Source organism: Lepisma saccharinum, chromosome 21, assembly GCF_977018435.1.
Source record: "Lepisma saccharinum chromosome 21, izLepSacc3.1, whole genome shotgun sequence".
Lineage (NCBI taxonomy): Eukaryota > Metazoa > Arthropoda > Insecta > Zygentoma > Lepismatidae > Lepisma > Lepisma saccharinum.
In genome coordinates this window covers 50,676,966-50,698,440 of record NC_139249.1, presented here as the reverse complement: position 1 = coordinate 50,698,440, position 21,475 = coordinate 50,676,966, and the positions used below count along the sequence as shown (strand labels likewise).

At 38.1% G+C, this 21,475-nt stretch overlaps 1 protein-coding gene across 2 annotated transcripts in view; it reads right to left on the bottom strand.

The window, feature by feature from the left end:
- The window catches only part of LOC146004528 (uncharacterized), a 123,450-nt gene extending 103,044 nt beyond the window's left edge, over window positions 1-20,406 (bottom strand). Inside the window, exons 1-2 of one of the 2 annotated variants that reach the window (XM_083143412.1) lie at window positions 20,367-20,406; window positions 11,910-12,086 (exon numbers count right to left, since the gene is read on the bottom strand). In XM_083143412.1, the coding sequence (XP_082999538.1) occupies window positions 11,910-12,040 (131 nt within the window). In that variant the 5' untranslated portion in view covers window positions 12,041-12,086; window positions 20,367-20,406. Of the gene's footprint in view, window positions 1-11,909; window positions 12,087-20,242 lie in introns of both variants that reach the window. The other variant, XM_083143411.1, reaches the window with a different exon arrangement.
- Between the last annotated feature and the right edge of the window lie 1,069 nt (window positions 20,407-21,475).

Sequence of the window (21,475 nt, the reverse complement as noted above, 5' to 3'; positions counted from 1 at the left end):
TTCGTTAAGAACAATTAAGTCTTTGGGAACCTTACCAAAAGTGTATTTATGACAGTCCTCTCCAGTTAAAAATCTTACAGAACACCCCATTTGCAGTCATAGATAACACAAATTCACAAGTGGAGTGCCCAAGGAGGGGTTGGTGGGGGTCATAACTCCTAAATTTGGCCCAGTATTCCATAAACAATTACGTCAAAGGAGGATAATGTAGCCAAAACAGTGCTGTACACTAAAGAAGTATACGTAACCCCCTACTCCCTCCCTTTCGAAATTCCTGGGTATGATACTGCCTATCTTAAGCTAGCTGCATGCACTGTTACATTTAAAAAAATATGGGGGAAGCTCAGTATTGGAGCTGACAATACCAACTGGATGTGGATACCAAATAAAACAAACCATTTGCAATGAGATTTTTTAAAAATGGTCATGCAACCACCATTGGATAGTTTGGTATGGAATGACCCAACAAGCTTGCACGATTTCCATATTGTTGCTACGATGAAGTCCGCTTTGTTGTTAAACGTTGCCTGCAGCCCTTTAAACTCCTCGTTCAGCCAGCAGCTTTGACTCAGGAAGTGAGCCGAAAGTTTTGATTACTAAGTGAATTGTTGCACATAGGGAAGCATTCTTGAGATGCTGTAATGGACTAATGCAAATTTTCTTTTATCACTCCTGTGTTCCTACCATAAATTATTGCCTGAACTCACACACATCCATAACAATTCTTATGTGCACTTATTCTTCCCTGTTTTCCTTTGCTTTGAAGTTGCTGTACATCACAGGTTTTTACATTTTTTTTTTGGACAGAAGAGAGTGCGAAACCAGAAGTCAGTAATTCAAATATTATAAGATCTTTCATCATCTTCATCAAATCATGCTCATCATTGCATTTACTCTGTTTAAATGAGTTATACAAAATGATACAGAGAAAATTATGAAAGTATAAAGATTCGATAAAAGCTAGAAAATGTAACAAAAACAAGTATACAAAGAAAATGTTATTTCATTCATAATATGATAAATTTTTCTTTTATTATTTTGCACTGCCACAATGCTTTGGTTCAGATCAATGGAAAACACTTCCAATATTCCTGCAGGCTATGCAGAGAGGCAGAAATGATGTGGAATGCACCTGCAGCCCGTGCAGTCTGAGATTGGCTCCATTTCGCCATATGTCATCCGTGCATTTAGCATATTAGGAGTGGTAAATAATAATGTATATCTGTGGCCACACTTGAGATACACACGTTAAACTTTTGGATTTGGATCAGATGTGTCATATAAACAGTTTTACAATTTCATTGAATTTGCAATTATAAATTTCAAGTTTTGAAGTATGTAGTGGAAATCTGCATTTGACTTTTTCCACAGAGTTGCAAAAATAATCCACCTTCAAGTACAAAAACATCAATATTATATCAAGAGTTGATTATGACCTGTATGATGTTAAGTTCACCGTTCTTGCAAAATGAAAGAAAAAACTACACTTTTTAGTGAATTTTTCCTTACAATAAGAAAATGCAATGAAGATTAATTTTCATATGACACTTATTAAAAAATACACTGGTGTCCAAAACTTAAGCGCAAAAGTGACTTTTCCATTATATGTGCCACGAAGACTATACATTACGCAAATATGTGATCCATTGGGTAGTCTTAGGGCTTATCTACCTACCCTGTCAGGGAAGAACCCATCCTACCTGTCAGTTGGTCAGTAACATTGGCGAGTGCAAAGTCGAGAGTCGTAGTGTGAGAGTACAAGCGGTGGTTTCGTTGGTTTAGTGAGGTCTTGTGGACTAACTGTGCTTCTGTGCTTGCGCTTATCATGCACATGGCTCAAATGCATCATCTAAGTGAGTTTGATCATGGTTGGATTGTCGGAAGATTGGAAGAAGGGCAAGCTGTGACCAGTGAATTAGGAATTGATCACAGAATTGCTTCACGATTGTGGAAAAGGTACAGGACAACTGGAAATGCCTCTACACATACTGGGGGAGATTGCCCATGAAAGACAACAACAGGTGAGGACTATTATGTAATGTTATGTGCAAAATGTAATCGTCAAAGTCATGCTGGTCAGTTGTCTAATAACTTGTTCGCCAGTACAAGGACACATGTATCTCATCAAACTGTAGCAAGACGGTTGAATGAGGAAGGGTGTATGTACGGAAACCTATTAAATGTGTACCTTTGAAACTGGCCCACAAACAGTCTTATTTGCAATGTGTTGAGAGCACTGTACTTGGACGGCTGAAGAATGGGTAGAGTTCTAATCACAGATGAAAGCTGGTTCAGTCTGACATCTGATTCTGGACGTCAGTACATCAGGCATGAACCTGGGAAACAGTACATGCAAGAAAATGTGGAAAGGGACAAAAATTGTATCAGGGGAATCATGGTCTGTGCTGGCATAGTGGTAAATGAACATAGTGAGTTGCAACTACTGGAATGAGGATCGGTGACAGGTGAAAGGCATTCGTTGATGTCATCCTCCATAATGTTCGCCTGTTCCACGGAGCTGTAGGTCCGGATTTCACTTTTATGCACGATACTGCTCATCCCCATTGTTCAGCATCTGTAGCCAACCTCCTTGAGGAAAAGGATATCCATCGAAAGGAGTGGCCTACATCCATCTCAGACCCCAACTCAATAGAACAAGTGTGGGATGGTTTAGGGAAACATTGCACAGAGGAGACCTCCACCATAAACACTGCCGGAACTCTGAAGGGCCCTCCGTAAGAAGTGAGAAGTGAAACGCTTTGCTGCAGGAACCCCGTAATAATCTTGTTCTGAGTATGCAGCGATAATGTCAACTGTGTATATCTGTCATAGGAGGGCATACGCCCATATTGATTCACCTGTGGTGATTGGGTATTGCTGCATTCATGATTATGTAAATAGTGTGTTCTGCAATATACTTCTCCTTTGTACCAAAATATCTTTGCTTCAAACTCCTATCCATGAGTAAAATGGGTATGCATGTTCTGTGATTAAGTTTTGGACACCAATGTAGATACTTGAGGCTTTCCATTTAGGTGAGGTATATTTTACTTTCTTCCTCCCACAGAGTACAATTTTACAAGCACGTAAAGAGAGGGCTCAATATTTTTGTCATGGATAGTAAGTGCGGCTTCTCTTACAATGGCTTGCCTTTTGTATTGTAACGTTACAGTATACACTAACAGGAGTCTTACTTCAACACCTTGCTCCACATGATGACAAAGTTATAATAAGTTGCAACATAATGTGACACTATAAGAGTTAAAGTGTTTTCAGTTGACAATATGTTTTGAAAAAGGGCGCGAAGTAAAATTATTGTGTGTGCATCCCCCCTTCAAAAAAAATGCGTGCACACACACACACACACACCACTACCTGAATGTCAGAGGCAACAAATTTGAATTTCAATTTTTGGGTGCATCAGCAGTTAAAGGCTATTTTGCACCCCTCAACATTATATGAGGTTCAGCCTCTTACCTTATCCAAAACACCTATAAGAACACAATTGTGCCATAACTAAAATAACTTAATGTCGTTAGCTAAAACGTTAAAACATTCTAACCTGTTAAAACCTGAGGCTGTAAATGGGCAATCAGCACACACAAGGACAAAATACAGGACAACACACAGAATAATACTAGCAATAGTGCCAGTCGCCAGAGTCTCGTTAGTCTGCAAAATGCAGTCCAGTGTATACTATGTGGAAGTGAGGTTGACTTTTGGGCACCTTAGAAGAAGGTCGCCCTTACACCCCCAGAGGCAACAAAAAGGGACATACAGAGTAAATGTGAAGTAGATGATATCACAATAGTGATTATTTATAGTCCTCATCCAAACTAATCCCATATGTTTGTAACCATATAATACACTCCCTTACCTGTTCTTAACTGTACAACAACAGAAGAAGCATGTATGGCAATTGTCTTCCAAGTAAGTTATGGTTTCATCACAAATTTTGTACCAGAGGCTGGTCTGTAGTGTTTGTTGCGCACTCTCTGCAGGGTATATATGGGCACCATTTACATATCATGAAAATTGAACCCTGCATGAATGGGGGGGCTATGCCCTTTACAGATGAGTCATGATTCAGTTTGCAAACTGATTCCCTACAAACTATGGCTTGGAGAAAATATGACAGCCAGCACAATTCCAAGAACATCATCAAATGGGACCAGCTTGGTTGCTGTTCATATTTATATTTAGTGCTCGTGCAACTTACTCACGTTGTATAAGTTAGTATACAATAAAATATATATACTTACAGGTACATACAATAGTGAGTATTGATTTTAACGAGAACAACGTTCCAGGATTCTACTGATCCCTTCATCAAGTTACCATATTAGGCAAGTGTGACTACACCTTAGCAGCATCAGATATGACAAGGACTTATGAATTTTGGTAAGGCTTGGTAAAAAAGAATAAAAAGGAACACTTGGCCATCTGACCCCACACACATAAAACTGCCATATTCATACGATGTTAAAAAACTCTTCTAAAAAGCCATGGGTGCACTGGAAAAATTTTCAATGGAAATAACACTTCTATTTTTGAATGCATGATTCATGAAAGTTTCTATGTAAAAAATATTTTTAAGGTAGTCAATTGGAAAAATGTGGAGGAGCGGTTTCTTTCTGCAAAAAAATAAACACGTTAAAAGGTCCCAACTTAGATGTGCACGCTGGCGAGTTATGCAATGCACTGACATGGCCGGAAGTCCTTCGGTTGATGTCCTCGCTCCGTAACTTCCCCCCCTTCTGTATCCGGTGAACTATGTCATATCAAAATCGAATTCTTTAATCTCTTGGGCCATGCTAATCATGGCTGAAGTGACCCGGAAACCGATCTTTTGGTTGCTGTGGTTGCATGCTGGTGTGGGCTAACATGTTGTTTGAGGGAGAGGGGGGGGATTGAAATGCATACTTTCACTGATGATTTCATTAATGCCCAAATGTACTGAGGTGAAGTTCTCTAACAGCATATAGTAGAGGAAACGAACAGGAAAAATAGGCCTAACCTGGAAATAATTGCAACACAAATGTTTCTTGTGCCAGATTGTGTGGAATGGTATAGTGAATAATATTAAAAAAAAAAAAAAAAATTCTTTTCGAAAACATTGCATTGTACACAAAAAATGAAGATAACTAAAATGAAAGAACAGAAAATTTGCTAAATTATGGTTTTTGTTTAACAGAGCTTTATTTTGTTTCGCTTTTGGCTAATTTGCGAAAATGGAAATGAGTGATGATGATATGATGAAATTGAAAAATGGACACTCACAAACATACATGCGCAGGCCGGAATTCGAATCAGGGACCCCTGGCGTCGTAGTGCAATTATGATATTGGTGAGAACATCATACATTGTTTTCTGCAGTGTTTCATTCACATGGCGTTTGTTACTTACATGTTGCTTTTGTTGTTTAAAAATGTATGAACACAGTAGCGGCGATTAGGTGTCTTAACTGAACAGCAGGTGGGGGGGAGAGGCAAGGATAGTTTACTGTCTACTGGTTGTAATTAGAAAGAATTGTATTGAAAATGGAATTCGGGCACATGATTTTGGGTCAAATCCACTGATAGACAATGCTTAGAATTAAGATACCATAGTGCGGGGGCAAAAAGTGTCTGTAGGTGGGAGGGGGAACTGCTCCCCATGCCCCCCATCCCTAATCGTCACCAATGTCAATACATTCAACTAATATGATATGATAAAATATGGTTCTAAACCGGTTACTTTGCCTTGGAGTCCATTGAAGAATTTTTCTTAGATACCTGGTGCTAACATGTTAAATTTATCATTTCCTCTACATACAGACGTGCACTTGTAGCATAGGTGTTGCCCCTGATACAGCAAAAGGAGAACATAGGAGTAAGTGATTGAAAATTAAACCCCACTTCCCAATACGATCGGCTTTGGTTGATCAAATGTAATGATCTTTGTGTGATTTACCTGTTTGATTGCCCACAAATACAGTGCAATGTGGATTAAAGGCATATCTGGAAGTAAGGAAACCACTGGTTTCCTTGGATGATCACCTATTTTGTTTATTTGCAGCAGGACCTGCCACAGAAGGACTAGTGTTGTCCATATATGTACGAGACGTGGCTAGAAAGAAACCGGATTGTTGTTTCTGTCGACAAACTACAAGGACAAGTGTGTCAAGGTCAGGCGGTGCATGAGTTTATAACGTGACATCCTGCCTATCGACTGTGTGATTTCCCAGGGTGAGCGGTGCTCAGTTCCGCTGTAGCTTGTGGACGAAGTGAACCGTACATCTATGCTCCATCGGAAAAATGTTAAATGTGAAAGTGGAACAGCATATCAATTTGAAGTTTCTTATGAAACTCGGAAAATCCGTCACAGAAACTTATGTTTTTTTGAAGGAAGTATACGGAGATGAGTGTTTATCACGCACGCAAGTGTTTGAGTGGTTTCAAAGGTTTAAAGAGGGATGGGAAGTGATCGTGGACAACTCGAATCCTGGATGGCCTTGCACGTCAAAACCGGAATCAAACATTTGTACTTGGTGCCGAGTCTGAAGAAGACCTTGCTAGAAGGTTGAAACATTATGTTTAGTTTATGTTTTAAAATAAAATAAATTACTGCCTTGGTCAGCATATTTAGTTTTTCATATCATGGAAACAAAGCTTAATGGTGTTAAAACATTGCAAATGTCAGTGAATTGATTCAAAAAGATCGTCTTTGAGTATTCAAGCTATTGCAAAACAACCAATATTATTACATTATGTAAATTATGGTGTTGACGACCCTTCGTGAGTGAGTAAGAAGACAACGACCTGATTTGTGAAAAAGTAAGTCATGTCTTCTTCATCAGCACAATGCTCCTACCACACGGCACTGTCAGTCAAGGCTTTTTTGGTCAAGCATGGGATTCCAATGTTAGAACAGCTACCCTATTCGCCGGATATCACTCTGTGTGACATTTTTTATTCCCAAAGGTGAAATCAGCACTGAAAGGAACAAGATTTACGACTGCAGAATGTGTGGAAACAAAAGCGACGGAGGTCATGAACATGGTTTCAGAAAATGATTTCCAGCAATGCCTCCATAAATGGAAGATTCATATGGAGCGGTGTATCAATAGTTCAGGGGAGTACTTGGAAGGGGATAATGTTTGTATTGTACAATATAACCAATAAAAGATTTTGTAGTAACAGTCCAGTTTTCTTCTAGCAACACCTCGTATGTTTGTGATTGTCCATTCATTCATCCTTATCTTCGCGAATGGAGCAAAGGGTTCCAGGTTCCATACATGGTGGAGGCACATTGCACAGTGGTTTGGATCCCACATTAAACTGTAGGTCCAGTCCCGATTAGCCTTACTGTGGATAAAGTGGACTTACAACACCAACTCAATCAATCAATTGTCTTTGTGATTAGCAAAAAGTGGCAGGAAAAGGACCTAATATAAATTAAAACAAATCAAATCAATCCGAAAAATCAATATCTAGAGGCACAAGGGGTCATCATCACGAAGATAAGGATGGATGAATGGATAATCACCAACACGCATGGATGGCACAACGTAAGTCCGTCTGTAGTAGGTCCTGCGGCAAATAAACAAAAAAGGAAATCATCCAGGGAAACCAGCGATTTCCTTACTTGCAGATATGCATTCAATCCACATTGCACTGTATTTGTGGACAATCAAAGAGATAAATCACATAAACATCATCACATTTGATCAACCAATATTTCTGAAAGCACTCTGTATCGTAGCCAATGAGAACTCAAATAGTCCTCTGAAGTAGCTCATACTAAGGCTGGGTGGTCTTCATATCAAGATGAGTTTCCTTAGATGTGTTGTTTATCTAATGGAAGATTCAGGTCTTCTACAAATCCTTGAGATCATTTACGGAGGTAATACTGTTAAAACTATAGTAACCTATGACCACCAGCAAAGCGCCACACTTCCAAGCAGTACACCTTGAACTGCATTTCAAAGACTAGCGAGGTTCTGGCATCTGGACTCACAGTCAGTAGAATCCTCTGTGAGGCTCGTGTGTCATCCATATTGTCCCTTCATTCATATCACCATATTATCATCAGTCCTCATCTTTGCAATTAGCCAAAAGTGACAGAATACCGAAGTAATATAAACTAAAACAAATCAAATCAATCCGAAAAAGCCATAGCCAACAGCACAAGGGCTTATTTCATAGTTTATGCAGCACTCTTCACGATACTTGAAGAAGCAAAGTGAATTGCAAATGAACATATTTCTGAGATACGTTCAATAATCATTAGCCTCTTCAATTCAGAAGTAGACCTTAATGAAAGTTCAAGCTCTTTGAGGTGCTGAAAATTTATTATCTACATTTGTTTCAACAATGAAAGAAAACAGGATAATGTTGCTCTGTGCCTTCAGTACATTACGATGCTCGATATTCTTCGGGATTCCATTAAAGCCGAGCATATTGGGAAGTGGAGTTTGCATCTTCAATCACTTACTCGTATGTTCTCCTTTTGCTGCATCAGGGGCAACACCTGTGCTACAAGTGCACGTCTGTATGTAGAGGAAATGATAAATTTAACATGTTAGCACCAGGTATCTAAGAAAAATTCTGCAATGGACTCCAAGGCAAAGTAACCGGTTTAGAACCGTATTTTACGGTATCATATTAGTTGAATGTATTGACAGTGGCGACGATTAGGGATGGGGGGCATGGGAAGCAGTTCCACCCTCCCCCTACACACTTTTTGTCCCCGCACTATGGTTTCTTAATTCTAAGCATTGTCTACCAGTGTATTTGACCCAAAATCATCTGCCCGAATTCCATTTTCAATAAGATTCTTTCTAATTACAACCAGTAGACAGTAAGTTATTCTTGCGTCTCCCCCCCCCCCCCAACCCACTGCTCAGTTAAGACACCTAATCTGTGTGCATACATTTTTAAACAACAAAAGCAACATGTAAGTAACAAACGCTATGTGAACGAAACACTGCAGAAAACAATGTATGATGTTCTCACCAATATCATATTCGCACTACGACACCAGGGGTCCCTGATTCGAATTCTGGCCTGGGCATGTATGTTTGTGAGTGTCCATTCATCATTTTCATCATATCATCACTCATTCCCATTTTCACAAATTAGCCAAAAGTGGCACAAAAAGCGAAATAAAATGAAGCAAATCAATCAACCAAATATCATATGAAATGGAACACGTAAAGTTAGGGAAACACATGACTCTGCATAAAACTCCATATCTCCTCAACCTCCGACTCGAAAGGCACGAAAAAAAAACAAATCTCTAGAGGAAATCATAAGCTATGAATTTGGTTGAGTGACATTAGGACATAAATTACATAGTTTCTTACATATTTGCTGTTCTTTGTGTCAGAAACCAACATTTTTGCTAATTGAAAAAAATTAAGAAAATATTTGAATCTTTGTAATTCAATTAAGATTTATGGTAGCTCTATCAAACAAAAACCATAATTTAGCAAATTTTCTGTTCTTTCATTTTGGTTATCTTCACTTTTTGTGTACAATGCACCATTTTTGAGATATTAATTTCTTTTTTAATTTTTAAGTTGAATTTTTGTTGCCATTTTTCAAGATGGCGGATTTTCCCCAAACATTTGTATGACAGATTTTTAATATATTATTCACTATACTATTCCGCACAATCTGGCACAAAAGACATAAAAAAAAGTAAAGTGCTCCCCTGTGCATAGCACCACGCCATGAAGGTGTATAGGGCACAAAAGACATTTGTGTTGTAATTATTTCCAGGTGAATCCATATATTTCCTCTACTAATATGAGACTAGTCAGAGTTGCAGCCAGTCCAGACTTCACATTCATGAATGATAATGCATGTCTGCACTGAGCCAACCTGGTGGATGATTTTCTTGACAGGCTACCAAGGTCAACAGATATGAATCCTATTTTGCATGCATGGTATGCATTAGAGAAACAAGTTGCAGCCGATCAGCTGTCACCAAGGGCACTTCCACACCTCCATACAGTTCATTGTGAGGAATGGGACCAGCTGCCTTCAATAGTCTTGAACCACCTCGTAGAGAGCATGCAACATTGCTGCAAAGCATGTGGGGACCCATTAGGGTTACCACACTCTTTATTAATTGGCCTGTTGTTATGGAACCCTCACGCTGACTATATTTATTTCTTTAATGTGTCTTTGGCATATAGTTCCTACCTTTATTTTTTTGCATGAGGGTTTGGTTATAAGTCATGGCAAAGGTAAAGCTCCCTGTGTACACAGCACCATGCCATGAAGGCACATCTAGTGGATGACGACGTAGGGCTCCACACATTCTCAATCTCGGCCATTTTGGAGGTGATGTGATTAGCACCATGCTCTGGCTATCTTTTACACAGTTTCCCATTGATTTAAGGCTGGGAGAGCCCCAGAGCCAATTTTATGAAGGGTCAAGGCCTGAAAAATTCTGACCTTAGATCCCACACCCCACGAATCTAACTCGGGTCTCACGCCCTACCAACGAGATCACCGTGGCTTATGCATAGTAATAAGTAATAGCAACATTCTCTGGCAAGAATACAGGACCGGAACAAAAATTTGAAATACACAAATAGAAGAGGACACTGTATGGACAATGCAGGTCATAACTGCCAGAGGTTGGTAAGGAAGTGCCAAAAAAATTCATAAAAAAAGTATTGTTCTACATGTGTGTATTAGACACAAGGCTACATTGCAGTACATTGTCCTGACTCACACGAGAATGGTATTGGTATTCGATGCCTCTCACATCATTGGCAGCATGTTGTGAACACTCTGGGGAACTAGTTTAAATAGTTTGAGGATTCATAGGGCAATTTGTGTACATGCCTTTTGTTTTGGTACTGCCTGTGTAGCCTTGTGAGTAAAACACATTTTTTTTTAATTTTATATGGCACTTCCCTGACAACCTTTGGTACACATGACCTATAATGTCCATACAGTGTCCCTTCTATTAGAATTATTGTGTCGGTCCTGCATTCTTGCGAGAAAAAATAGTTGTCATGATTTATGCCTTGTACTTTGATGTACATCAGAGCTCTTTTGTTTCAGTTTAACAGTAATGCCACTTCAGTTATCAGAAGGTTCAAGCCGTCGCAGCCAGGAGATATCCCAAGTGTGCATCTTTCAGTAATGATCTGTTTTCTAATATTTTAATTTGCTTGACTTTTGGACATGGGTGTAATATGAACATGCCTCAAATTCATATATTTTTACCCCAAATGGGACATGACTCTGAAAGGCACTCAATCGCATGACCATGAAATTAGGTGGGTTGCAGAAGTTTGCCCTGTTGCCACAACGGAGCAAAACCCTATGTGTTCGGAGGGTTTAGAGAATGAAAGGTCTCATTGTAGAGTTGGCCTTTGTAATCCATGTGATACAAACTGACAGTATTTGCTTGAAAGGTCAGGGATGACAACTGTATGTCCCAGAGAGAGGTCAGTCTGATGCTCAAACTAGGCCATACAGTCCCGTGAAAGCCACACAGAGCATGGCAACCAGTGAGTAATGTGCTGCTCTCGCTTTGCATTTCCAACATGTGGCAACAGCTCAATTCTGTCCAGTCACCTATTTTCATGGCTGTGCGTTTAGATGATTTACTCAATCATCTTGCTCACTAGATCTGATTTAGATTCTAGCAGCACTAAAAGTGGACATCCATATAACATGCACATAAACACTGTATTCACATACAAAATAATCGTTAATAATATTTACCCTACAGTGACAACCCGGCTAAATTTGCTCAGAATACTAATCACCAAACATCTAATTACAATGATCAGAAGGCAAATCAAGAAGTGGAATAACATATAGACGTGGAAGAGATCAAAGATGTATATAACATAAATTGCTTGTGAAATTTGAAATACATTTAGCATTCATGCAACTCACCTTATATTCAAATGAACAGCTTCATTTCGAATTGATTCAGGAAATTTAGAAAGCTCTACCATTAGCTCCTTTTTCAAACTTTCAAATGTTTTCAATATTTCTTCATCTGTAAGTTTCTGGTAATCATCCATTTTCGTTCTGACAATTTGCAGTTATATCTTCAATGTATACAAATACCTGTCAAGAACAAAGAAATAACTGCATAAAATAAAAGTGCACTTAACAATTATTTATACAATACGTACTTATTTGTCTCATTTGAGTTAATCAGAAGGTTTGACCTTTAACACCCAGGTTTCCAAGTCTGTGTTCTTTGAACGTGCAGTGAAGAAATAAATTTTAAAAAAAAACGAAATTATTTACTCTTTTCTCAAAGGATTTGGACATTGGGCGAATACAAATCTGTGTAGCTATACCTTGCAGTTGAATTCTTGCTGTCATCGGTAAAGGCATTCTGTTGCGAGATAATTTACTTATCACTGAATATGCGAGAACAGGGCCCAACACAATATCATTTTTATTTGTATGAATAAGTATGCAACACACATGAATCCGTATTAAAGTTTTGGACATTTTAATTTGAACATCTTTGAATTTTATTTAGAGTGACGTGTACAATTTGGTGTCACTTCTCTCATCCCTGGGTGAGAACTGATGGTGCAAATGACTATCCAGAAGAAGAAGCAGTGTTGTCTAATTTGTGGCTCCAAATATTGGAGATATGAGAGTGGTGGCACGTGGCAATGCATGTATGTGTGTGTGTGTGTGTGTGTGAATTATGTAATAATATGTACTAAAAATGTATGATAGGATATGCGAAGCAACTTAGTCTTGTTTGAAAAAAAAATCTCCTCATGGTGCACTAAATAAGTGTCAAATAGAGGTGGTCGAAATTTATAAAACACATTTTCTCCATGAAACTTTGGTTTTCTCATATCTTTTTTTGAATTTTTTTTAAATCCCCGAAAACGCAATTGTTTTGCATGGAATGAATATTTGTGGTACCGTACACAAATTCAATAAATTAACTACAATAGGCAACTTACGAACAGTTAGCTGCCAACACTCCTTTTCCCTCCTGATAAATGTATTGTTTTCTTATGATAGTGTAGGAACATAGTGATACTACATTTTTAAATTTTAATGATCATTTTGGCTTAAAGTGGGGATCGCAAGATCATGCAAAACATAATTTCATAAGAAAATTCTCTTTTTACTTCATCGAATTCTGCCTGTATCAAGATACAATCTCGACATCATACTTCCTCTGAATCCAATAAATATTTTATTCAAAAAAATGTTTTTTCAGGTAAAACCTGGGCAAAATTGGGTTATATTGTTTTTCTCTCAGGTTATGATTATAAATACATATATACTTTAAAAATGAAATACATTTCTCTTTGATAGTAATATATTGGAACATTCAATTTGTATTGTTTTAGTTCACTGAATAAAAAACAATTTAATATTTTCTGTTAACATAGTTAAGAATTGACAATCAAGGTCTCACACCTTGAAATGATTATAAACTAAAAACATACATAACCCGTGCCATACATAATAGACCATTGAGGGTCAGGCCTACCTACCAACTGCCGGCTGCACTCCCACCTGATCCTACTCTGAGGTGATAGATCATCCAAACAGTTATGGGGTGACGTGTGGTTAGAACGATTAAAACCCCCAGTCATCGTTGAAGGTTTTCATGATCAGGGTATGCTACTCATTCATAGCTCCCCCAATTTAATCATTACTGTGAGTGTTCATACACAGGCCAAAATCTCAGGAGAAAAGTTACATTTCCCCAAGGAGACTCAAACCTTCATACGTCCCATAGCTGGAGCCCAAAAGCATGACGGCAAAGCTAAAGATGATTAAGTTATCTAAAATACTATATTCCAGTCTTGTCCCTGCATAAAGCAGCTCTGAAACTGACCCATCCTCAAATCAATGGGTCGTGGGGGGTAAAGGCCACTGGAATTGGTTGTGATTACCACCTCCAAAATAGCAGAGATCAAGAATATGTCGGGACCTACCCCCATATTCCCTGAAGCCTTCATGGCACAATGATATGTGCATGGTGAACTTTAGCTTTACCTTCTATACAACATACGGAAGCTGCACACACACTTTTAAATATGCTTCAATACAGTTTGTTCACAGTTGTGTTTTCCCATTATTTTTGTGGATGTTTCAAGTTAAAATATCTCCTCCATGTATTAACCATGCCAAATTTTTAAGGTTGACATACTTTATTGTCTTGGCTGATTTAATCCAAATGGAATACCATATCCATTCTCCAAAATATCTGGTTGCTATGAAACTAACAGTTCCCATGAAAAAAAAAACATTAGTGACTCCCAATTTGGATCCTAACATACATATGCACTATATTTAAAAATAAATAAAGCCTCTTTTCATAATGTCCAAAAATGTACTTTACACAGAAATTTGAAAGTGGCGTCACAATTTGGAGCTACCTCAGAATACGAAAACTTAATTTCTCATCCACCATCATGAAGTTATTTCAACAAATGCAAAATAAAATCATTTCCTGGGTGTATCTATTTGTGACATGAATTTCAGCTTGAAAACTCTAAATATGCTACAGATATCCTGGTCTCAAAATTGGTGACATTCCCGCACACTTCCTAACCACCCTATATTACATTGTTTTTATTAAAAACTTCAAGCTCAAGTAATGTCCTAACGTAGCTGAGACTTGGGTTTCTTAATCTATGAAAATTTAATCTCAAATATTGGCATAACTTAAAACTCTCGAAAGGCAGGTTAAATCAGTCTGTTGTCCACCATCTATAAACATGGTGACAAATTTTTCTTAAATACAATATGCCACCAATCTTTTAAGTTATTTATTTATTTCTTTCATCTTCTTTTACATGGCGAAGTTAAGGCTGTGGAGTCTTTTCTTCCACTTGACCATGTTATCTCGTAACTATAAAAATTGCAACTCAAGAGCTTTACATTTATGGCAAAATGTATGTTTGTGATTTTAGCACCACTCCTCTCATAAACTATGAAATATAATTTTAAAATTATTTACTGCAAATTGCGGACCGATGAATTATCTACAATGACTGACAGTTTAGTTCCTTATACCCTGAAATTGTATTGTAGACAGTTTCGGGGAAAAAGAGAGCATGGTACAGAGCGTGCATGCAACATGAGGAAAATTAGTTTTTCATTCACCATCTTGAAACACATCCTTTAATTTCACTCACATGTAATAATACATTTGCAGTCTATCAAGTTTCTAGCAGCAGAAATATGTTATCATGGTCACTAAATAGATGACTTGTCTTTCTTTGCCCTTCAACCCCACCCATGCTCGTCCTAAATCGTGCATTATGTTTCGATAATTTTATTGTGAATTTGCATTGCAGGTAATGTCACAATGCTCCTGAAAGTTTTATGCACAAAGCTGGAAATTGCAGTATATAAAAAGGTTTGAAAATGTCAAAAAAGGTCAAAATATGAAAGTATACGCATGCATTGTATTTACTTGAGAACCCCACACACCCTATTTTTAGGAAAAAAAATCAAATTGTGGTAGAGTATGAGAGTGCTCAACTTCTTGGGTATAGAGCTCCTAAGCACAAATAACATTTATCCTACCTGGGCAAGAAACCCATTACATTCAATCAATGCACTGAACTGGAGGGAGGGAGGGGTCACTGTGTCAGTGCAAGGCTTTGGAAAGAAAACAGAACATTTGCACTATACTTGGTTTGAGTTGGTGTTTTAAGTCCACTTTATGCACAGTAAGGCTAATCGGGACTGGACCTACAGTTTAAAGTGGGATCCGAACCACTTGTGCCTCCACTGGGTATCGAACCCGGGACCCCTCGATTACAAGGCAATGACGCTACCACTGCGCCATGGGGGAGGCCCCATTTGCACTATACTAAATTTTGTAAAAATTGATTGACACGGGTGAAACCATGTGGCTTGCCCAAATACAGAAGTGAATGATACCTAAAGTGCTACCACATTTTAAAATTATAAGCTTTGTTTGTTCAATGTTTTATCTAAATGTTTCAGACCCTTTTGATTATTGTTTCTTGGATATATGTTTGTATGATTTGTGTTAAAAGTCTATTTCTAGCATGAATTGAGAAAAATATTCTGAAAAAAAAAAACAATGTGAACTTGTACCACGTTAATTGTTTTGAGTATTACAAGCTTGGCTAAACATTTATTTGACAAGTTTTCTCAAACTGTTGACAATTCTAGAACCTCACAACTATTTAAAGCAATAATTTACATTATTTTCTGGAGAAAAAAATGAGTGGTTTTTTTAAGGTGGGTTTTTCTGAGAAAAAAAAACGCATGGGGAAAACTGGGCTGGGCCCACCTGGGCTTTTCACTTCCTATCACGGGCACATGATGTTATCGTGAAACCTCGACATAATTGGGCACAGTCAAAATCACTTGTTGTTTTCAATAATGCACACTCCTGAAGTTTGGTAACAAGGTTGTTACATCCAGTCCTCATTGATAAGATACGGAACGTAGATTTCTCAATTAGACATAATTACATGTCAGGTCCTTTTACACGTAAAATAAATGTCCTGGTCTCTGGATACGTATCACAAGCAATCTGGTTCCCTTGAAGTCCCAGTAGAAAATCAAGAGTATATATGCCGTATGAACCAAGTTCGTATTGTATCGGTGTATACACTGGCAATGCATGGTGCAAGTCAATAATGCGATTGTAGTTCCTACCCAATGTCTGTTGAGCAGGTATTCAAACATAACACTGTGAGTCATCTCTTCCCTCGATTAGAAGCAAGGCTGCTGGTAGGCAGAGGATGCGTTTGCGAGGAAATTACGTGTAACAACTGAGTAGCGATACTCGCGAACCTACTTAGAGGTGAAGAGAGACCCAAATTGTGATGGTGTATTGTGCTTGGTTGGGGTGAAATGCATAGCACAATATTATGCATGTTATTTGCACAGTATTTAATACATTAGTTTTCAAACATAAGTATTGATGACAACCCAGATCAGGATGAAATTTCATCTAAACCAGGTATTGACTGGTCTTCACTTTGTCGGGAAGTTGTAGAGCAGGCATTCTACGAAAATCGTGAGAAAATTGGAAGTGTCGGCAAAGTGGTAAAAATTTATGAGTCGAAGTTTGGCAGTAGAAAGTACCATCGGGGTCATCGTGTTGAAGGGCAGTGGGTTTTCGGCGGAATTGAGAGAGGAAGTGGACGGTGCTTTCTAGTATCAGTCGAGAGGAGGGACGCTGACACCTTAGTGAATATAATTATGGAGTGGATTCTACTGGGTTCAACAATAATATCAGACTGTTGGAAGGCGTACGATAACCTGAATGACAAAGGTTTTGAACATCTCAAGGTAAACCACAGTGTGAGCTTCGTGGATGTGGAGACTGGGGCTCACATTAATACTATAGAATCGACCTGGAGGCATGCAAAAGTTAATATAAATTCTTATGGCATGAAGAAAGTTTTCTTCTCAGGATACTTGGCCAAATACATGTTTCTGAAGAGGTGCAGTCAATTAGGTTTGGACCGTACAGTTGACTTTTTCAGACTCGCCGGAACTTTATATAAACCCCTGAAAAACTGCGACCAGCCCGAGGAAAATGAGGGAAGTGAGAGTGACAACTCAGAAGGGGAAGATGATGTGGAATGTGGACTAATTTAATTACAGGTTAGTTTGGCAATGGTGTAGGGAGCATTCAGTTGTTCAGTAATCTGCGAGTTGTTGGAGGGAGGTAGGAAATGAAGTCATTTCGAAAGTTTTGCTTTGAAAAAAGCTATTTGTTAGTCACTTTCAGTTGGGTACATATTAATAATACTGTGGTATTCATTCATATTTCGCACAGTCAATAATTTAGGACACTTAATGACGATTGTGTAGTTAAAATTTGTCGCTCAATTGCTACGAAACTGACATTTTTTAAGGGTGCCCCACAAGAAAAACCATTCCCGCATAGCCCCACAAACCATTCATGATGAGGTTAGGCAAACATAGTTAAAATTTAGAATATATATTTCATTCTTAAAGTATTCAAACTGACATTTTTTAATGTTGCCCTAAACAAAAACCATTCCCGCATACCCCCACAAACCATTCACGGTAAGGTTAGGTTAGGTTAGGCAAACATAGTTCAAATATAGAATATATTTTTCGTATATACGCCTTCATGGCATGGTGCTAAGCACAGGGGAACACTTTACCTTTTCTTTATATATTTTTCGTTTTTAAAGTATTCAAAATGCAAAAGCTTCCGATAAAGAATGAGCAATCGTGAATTTTTTTATTTATTTTTTTTTTTTTCCAAATTCAACATGTGAACGCCAAATTTTAACTTCAGATTCGTGATTAGGAGCCCTAAATTAGTGAGTATGCGAAATATGAATGAAATTGGAGAAGGGTCCGGTATTGTAAAATCACTTTATGGCTTTTTTTTACATGCAATTCTGACATATCGCTACCTTTGATGGGTGCTTTTGTTGAATGTTTGAGCACAGTTTGCATTGTTTTCTGTGTTATGTCAAGTAATTGGAAGACTAAAACAATGTCAAACGTTTTGGACAGTGGAGATGCAAAATTGGCTGCTCTCGACGAGGCAGAAGAAAGTTCCGAAGTTGAAGATAAGGTAAATATGCGATAACGCCCAGACACCTTTCACTCATTTATTTCCTTAATTTTACCACTGGTACTTACCCATTTTGCCTTGCGGAACATTCTTTAAGGTGAAGTTATGCCTTTTTCCATAAAATACTGTCAACTTTTCATATTAAGATTGACTATTTGTCTTACTTGTTCCGCTTCTGTAATAGACAATATGGCGTGCACTCGTAATGGATCATCGCGCGTCATGACGCGCCAGCTTGTGTTCTGTAGATTTTCAATGCGCAAGCAGTGTTTCAAACCTTCATGACGGAAAATTACGTACTATTTCGATTTTTTTTTTCATGTTTACCTCCACAAACCATGCACGTTAGCCCCAAAAACAATCCACGGGTAGCCCTACAAACCAATGACGTTAGCCCCAAAATCCATCCATGGGTAGACCCACAAACCATCCATGGATAGCCCCACAAACCATTCACAGAAGGTTAGGTTAGGTTCCATTAGCACTCATTTCACCCCTAAATTCATCGAAAAAAGAAAGCGCGGCAAACATAGTTAAAAATAGAAATTTTCGTAAAAAGAAGGCACGTTTGGAAACACTGCAGAGATCGCGAGACTTTCAACGCTCTCGCCATCTGCACGCACACAATGGAAACAACGGCATAATGTGACAGGCAATGCCAATTTCTTACGTAAAAAGTGATTAATTCTTGTTCGGGAGCATTAAACTACGAAGTCTTTACTTTCCGTGAAAGAAAATACCTCCAAGAACTTCCACAATGCTAAAGAAACTCATTTCAGTAAGTACTTTCTCCTGTAAATTTGAAGAAATCCGTCCAGGCGAAATCGCATATTTACCGAAGAGAATTTAGAAGTTGAAGTAAATTCGGATTCAGATGAAAGCTGTTACGATAGTGATGCTGACCCCAAGTATGCACCAGATGAAAATGACTTAGATTCTTATGAAGTAGTAGTAGTACAAAAAATTGAAATTTCTACTACACCAGAGCAGCCTCGGAAAAAGAAAAATGATACTCTTTGTGAATTTTTGGGCTAACGTCAATGGTTTTTGGGGCTAACATCAATGGTTTTGGGGGGTAACGTCAATGGTTTAATAATTACTCTTTATGTCGAAAATTGAACTTTTTCGTGAAAAAATATCGTGAAGTGTTTTTAATTTGTTTTTAAATTTAGGTATTTTTCGGTGAACAAGGATACAACACTGCATGCACACTCCAAATCGACAAAACACTGGCACAACGCGCGATGAACAGGTAAGCTATCGCAATATTGTGTGGAAATAAGGAAGAACAGTATGTACTCGTAAATGTAAAAAATATGCATTATTTTCGTTAGAAATTCATTATTTCACCTAAATAAATGTTCCCGAATGCAGAATAGTACATTAGCAATGTAAAAAAGTTTGAAGGTGTCTCAGGTATAGTAAAGTAGTACCAAATTTTATTCATACAAGGCCAGGACCCACAGCAGCAAACGACTCCCGTCAAGCTACCTCTTCTCTGGAATGTTTTTAACTGTTTCTTTGTGACGAAATTATTGAGACTATTCTTCAATATACCAATGAACAAATAAAATGTACCCTAAAAAGAATATAGCAACAAATGGGCATTACAATGTCATGATTTGTCCTTCGTTATAGCCTACACGTAAATCTGAGGTGTACATGCCGAGAACCATACCTTTCTAGCGTTAATAGTACTCCATTCATACTTCAAGTTGGCACTGTTCGTTTCTGACTTTGTGTTCCTGTTCTGAAAGAAAATATATATTCTTCTTGCGTCGTTACTTAGCATAGCCAGTTACCTGTATCGGAATCCATGTTGTAAACACACAGTATGGCCAGGTCGAACTATTGCTAATTAACGCATTTAACAGCGACAAAGTCGGGAAATTTTCGGAACTGATTTTGTTTTTGCATTTCTGGTACAACTAACAATTTCAGATAAGTGCCAGATATTTACAATGCAAAAATCATGGATAATTAACGACTTCTTAAAATAGCCATTCGGTATTTCCCGATTGCTCGGGATCCTGGACGGGAATTTTTTTTGGTAGTGTCTGCTGCCACGTTCTTTTTCTGTTGGAACCTCAAAATAGGTGTGCGTGGCAGCAGACTCGGCCATTTTTTCCTGATCCGGGAGGCGAAATTTCTTTTTCCACATATCCCAGGACCCGCACCGGAAGTGATAATGAAATCCAGATTCCGGGGCCTCACAAAATCAGAGTAGCCAATCCAGAAAAATAAATAGCTTTAGAAAGAAGCTACGGACATATGCGAATATGCCGTTTTCTTTAAACAAAAATGAAAGTTGTTAGTTAGCAACATTGCGGCTGAAAGGCACAAGCACAGATTAGGGACACAAGCAAACGCAAATACAAATACAAACTTCTTGGTAAAGATGTCGCATTTGCTTCTGGAAATTTTTTTTCTGCGACATTTGTGCAAAATGTACAACAAATTAAGGTAATATTACATGTCAATGGATTGCTGCAGCTTGAAATCACACCAGTATAAAGTGCTTGGAAATTTGGAGGAAGTTATTCACGTAAGAATTCACGTATCGTGAATTCGATTCTTTGGAAGGGAAGTTATTTCATGAAACTCACGATCTTGTTGCCGAAAGTCTGGGCTTCGAACCCTAGCCTAACCAAGGGCAGTTCTATTTCATCTCATCGTTGCAATATCCTCTATTGCAATATCATCTACAACAAGGAAAAAAAATATATAAAAAAGACGAAAATCAGTCAAAATTTAAATGTCCAGTTGAGTTTTTGTTTAAAGTCCACATTTAGTATCTTTCCTTTTATTATAGATGCGGTGTGCCCATTCTGCTTTCTATATTTTAGAAAACTTGTACCTAACGAGGTTAATCGTGACAATAAAGTGGATAAGGTAATGAGTGAAAAATCTC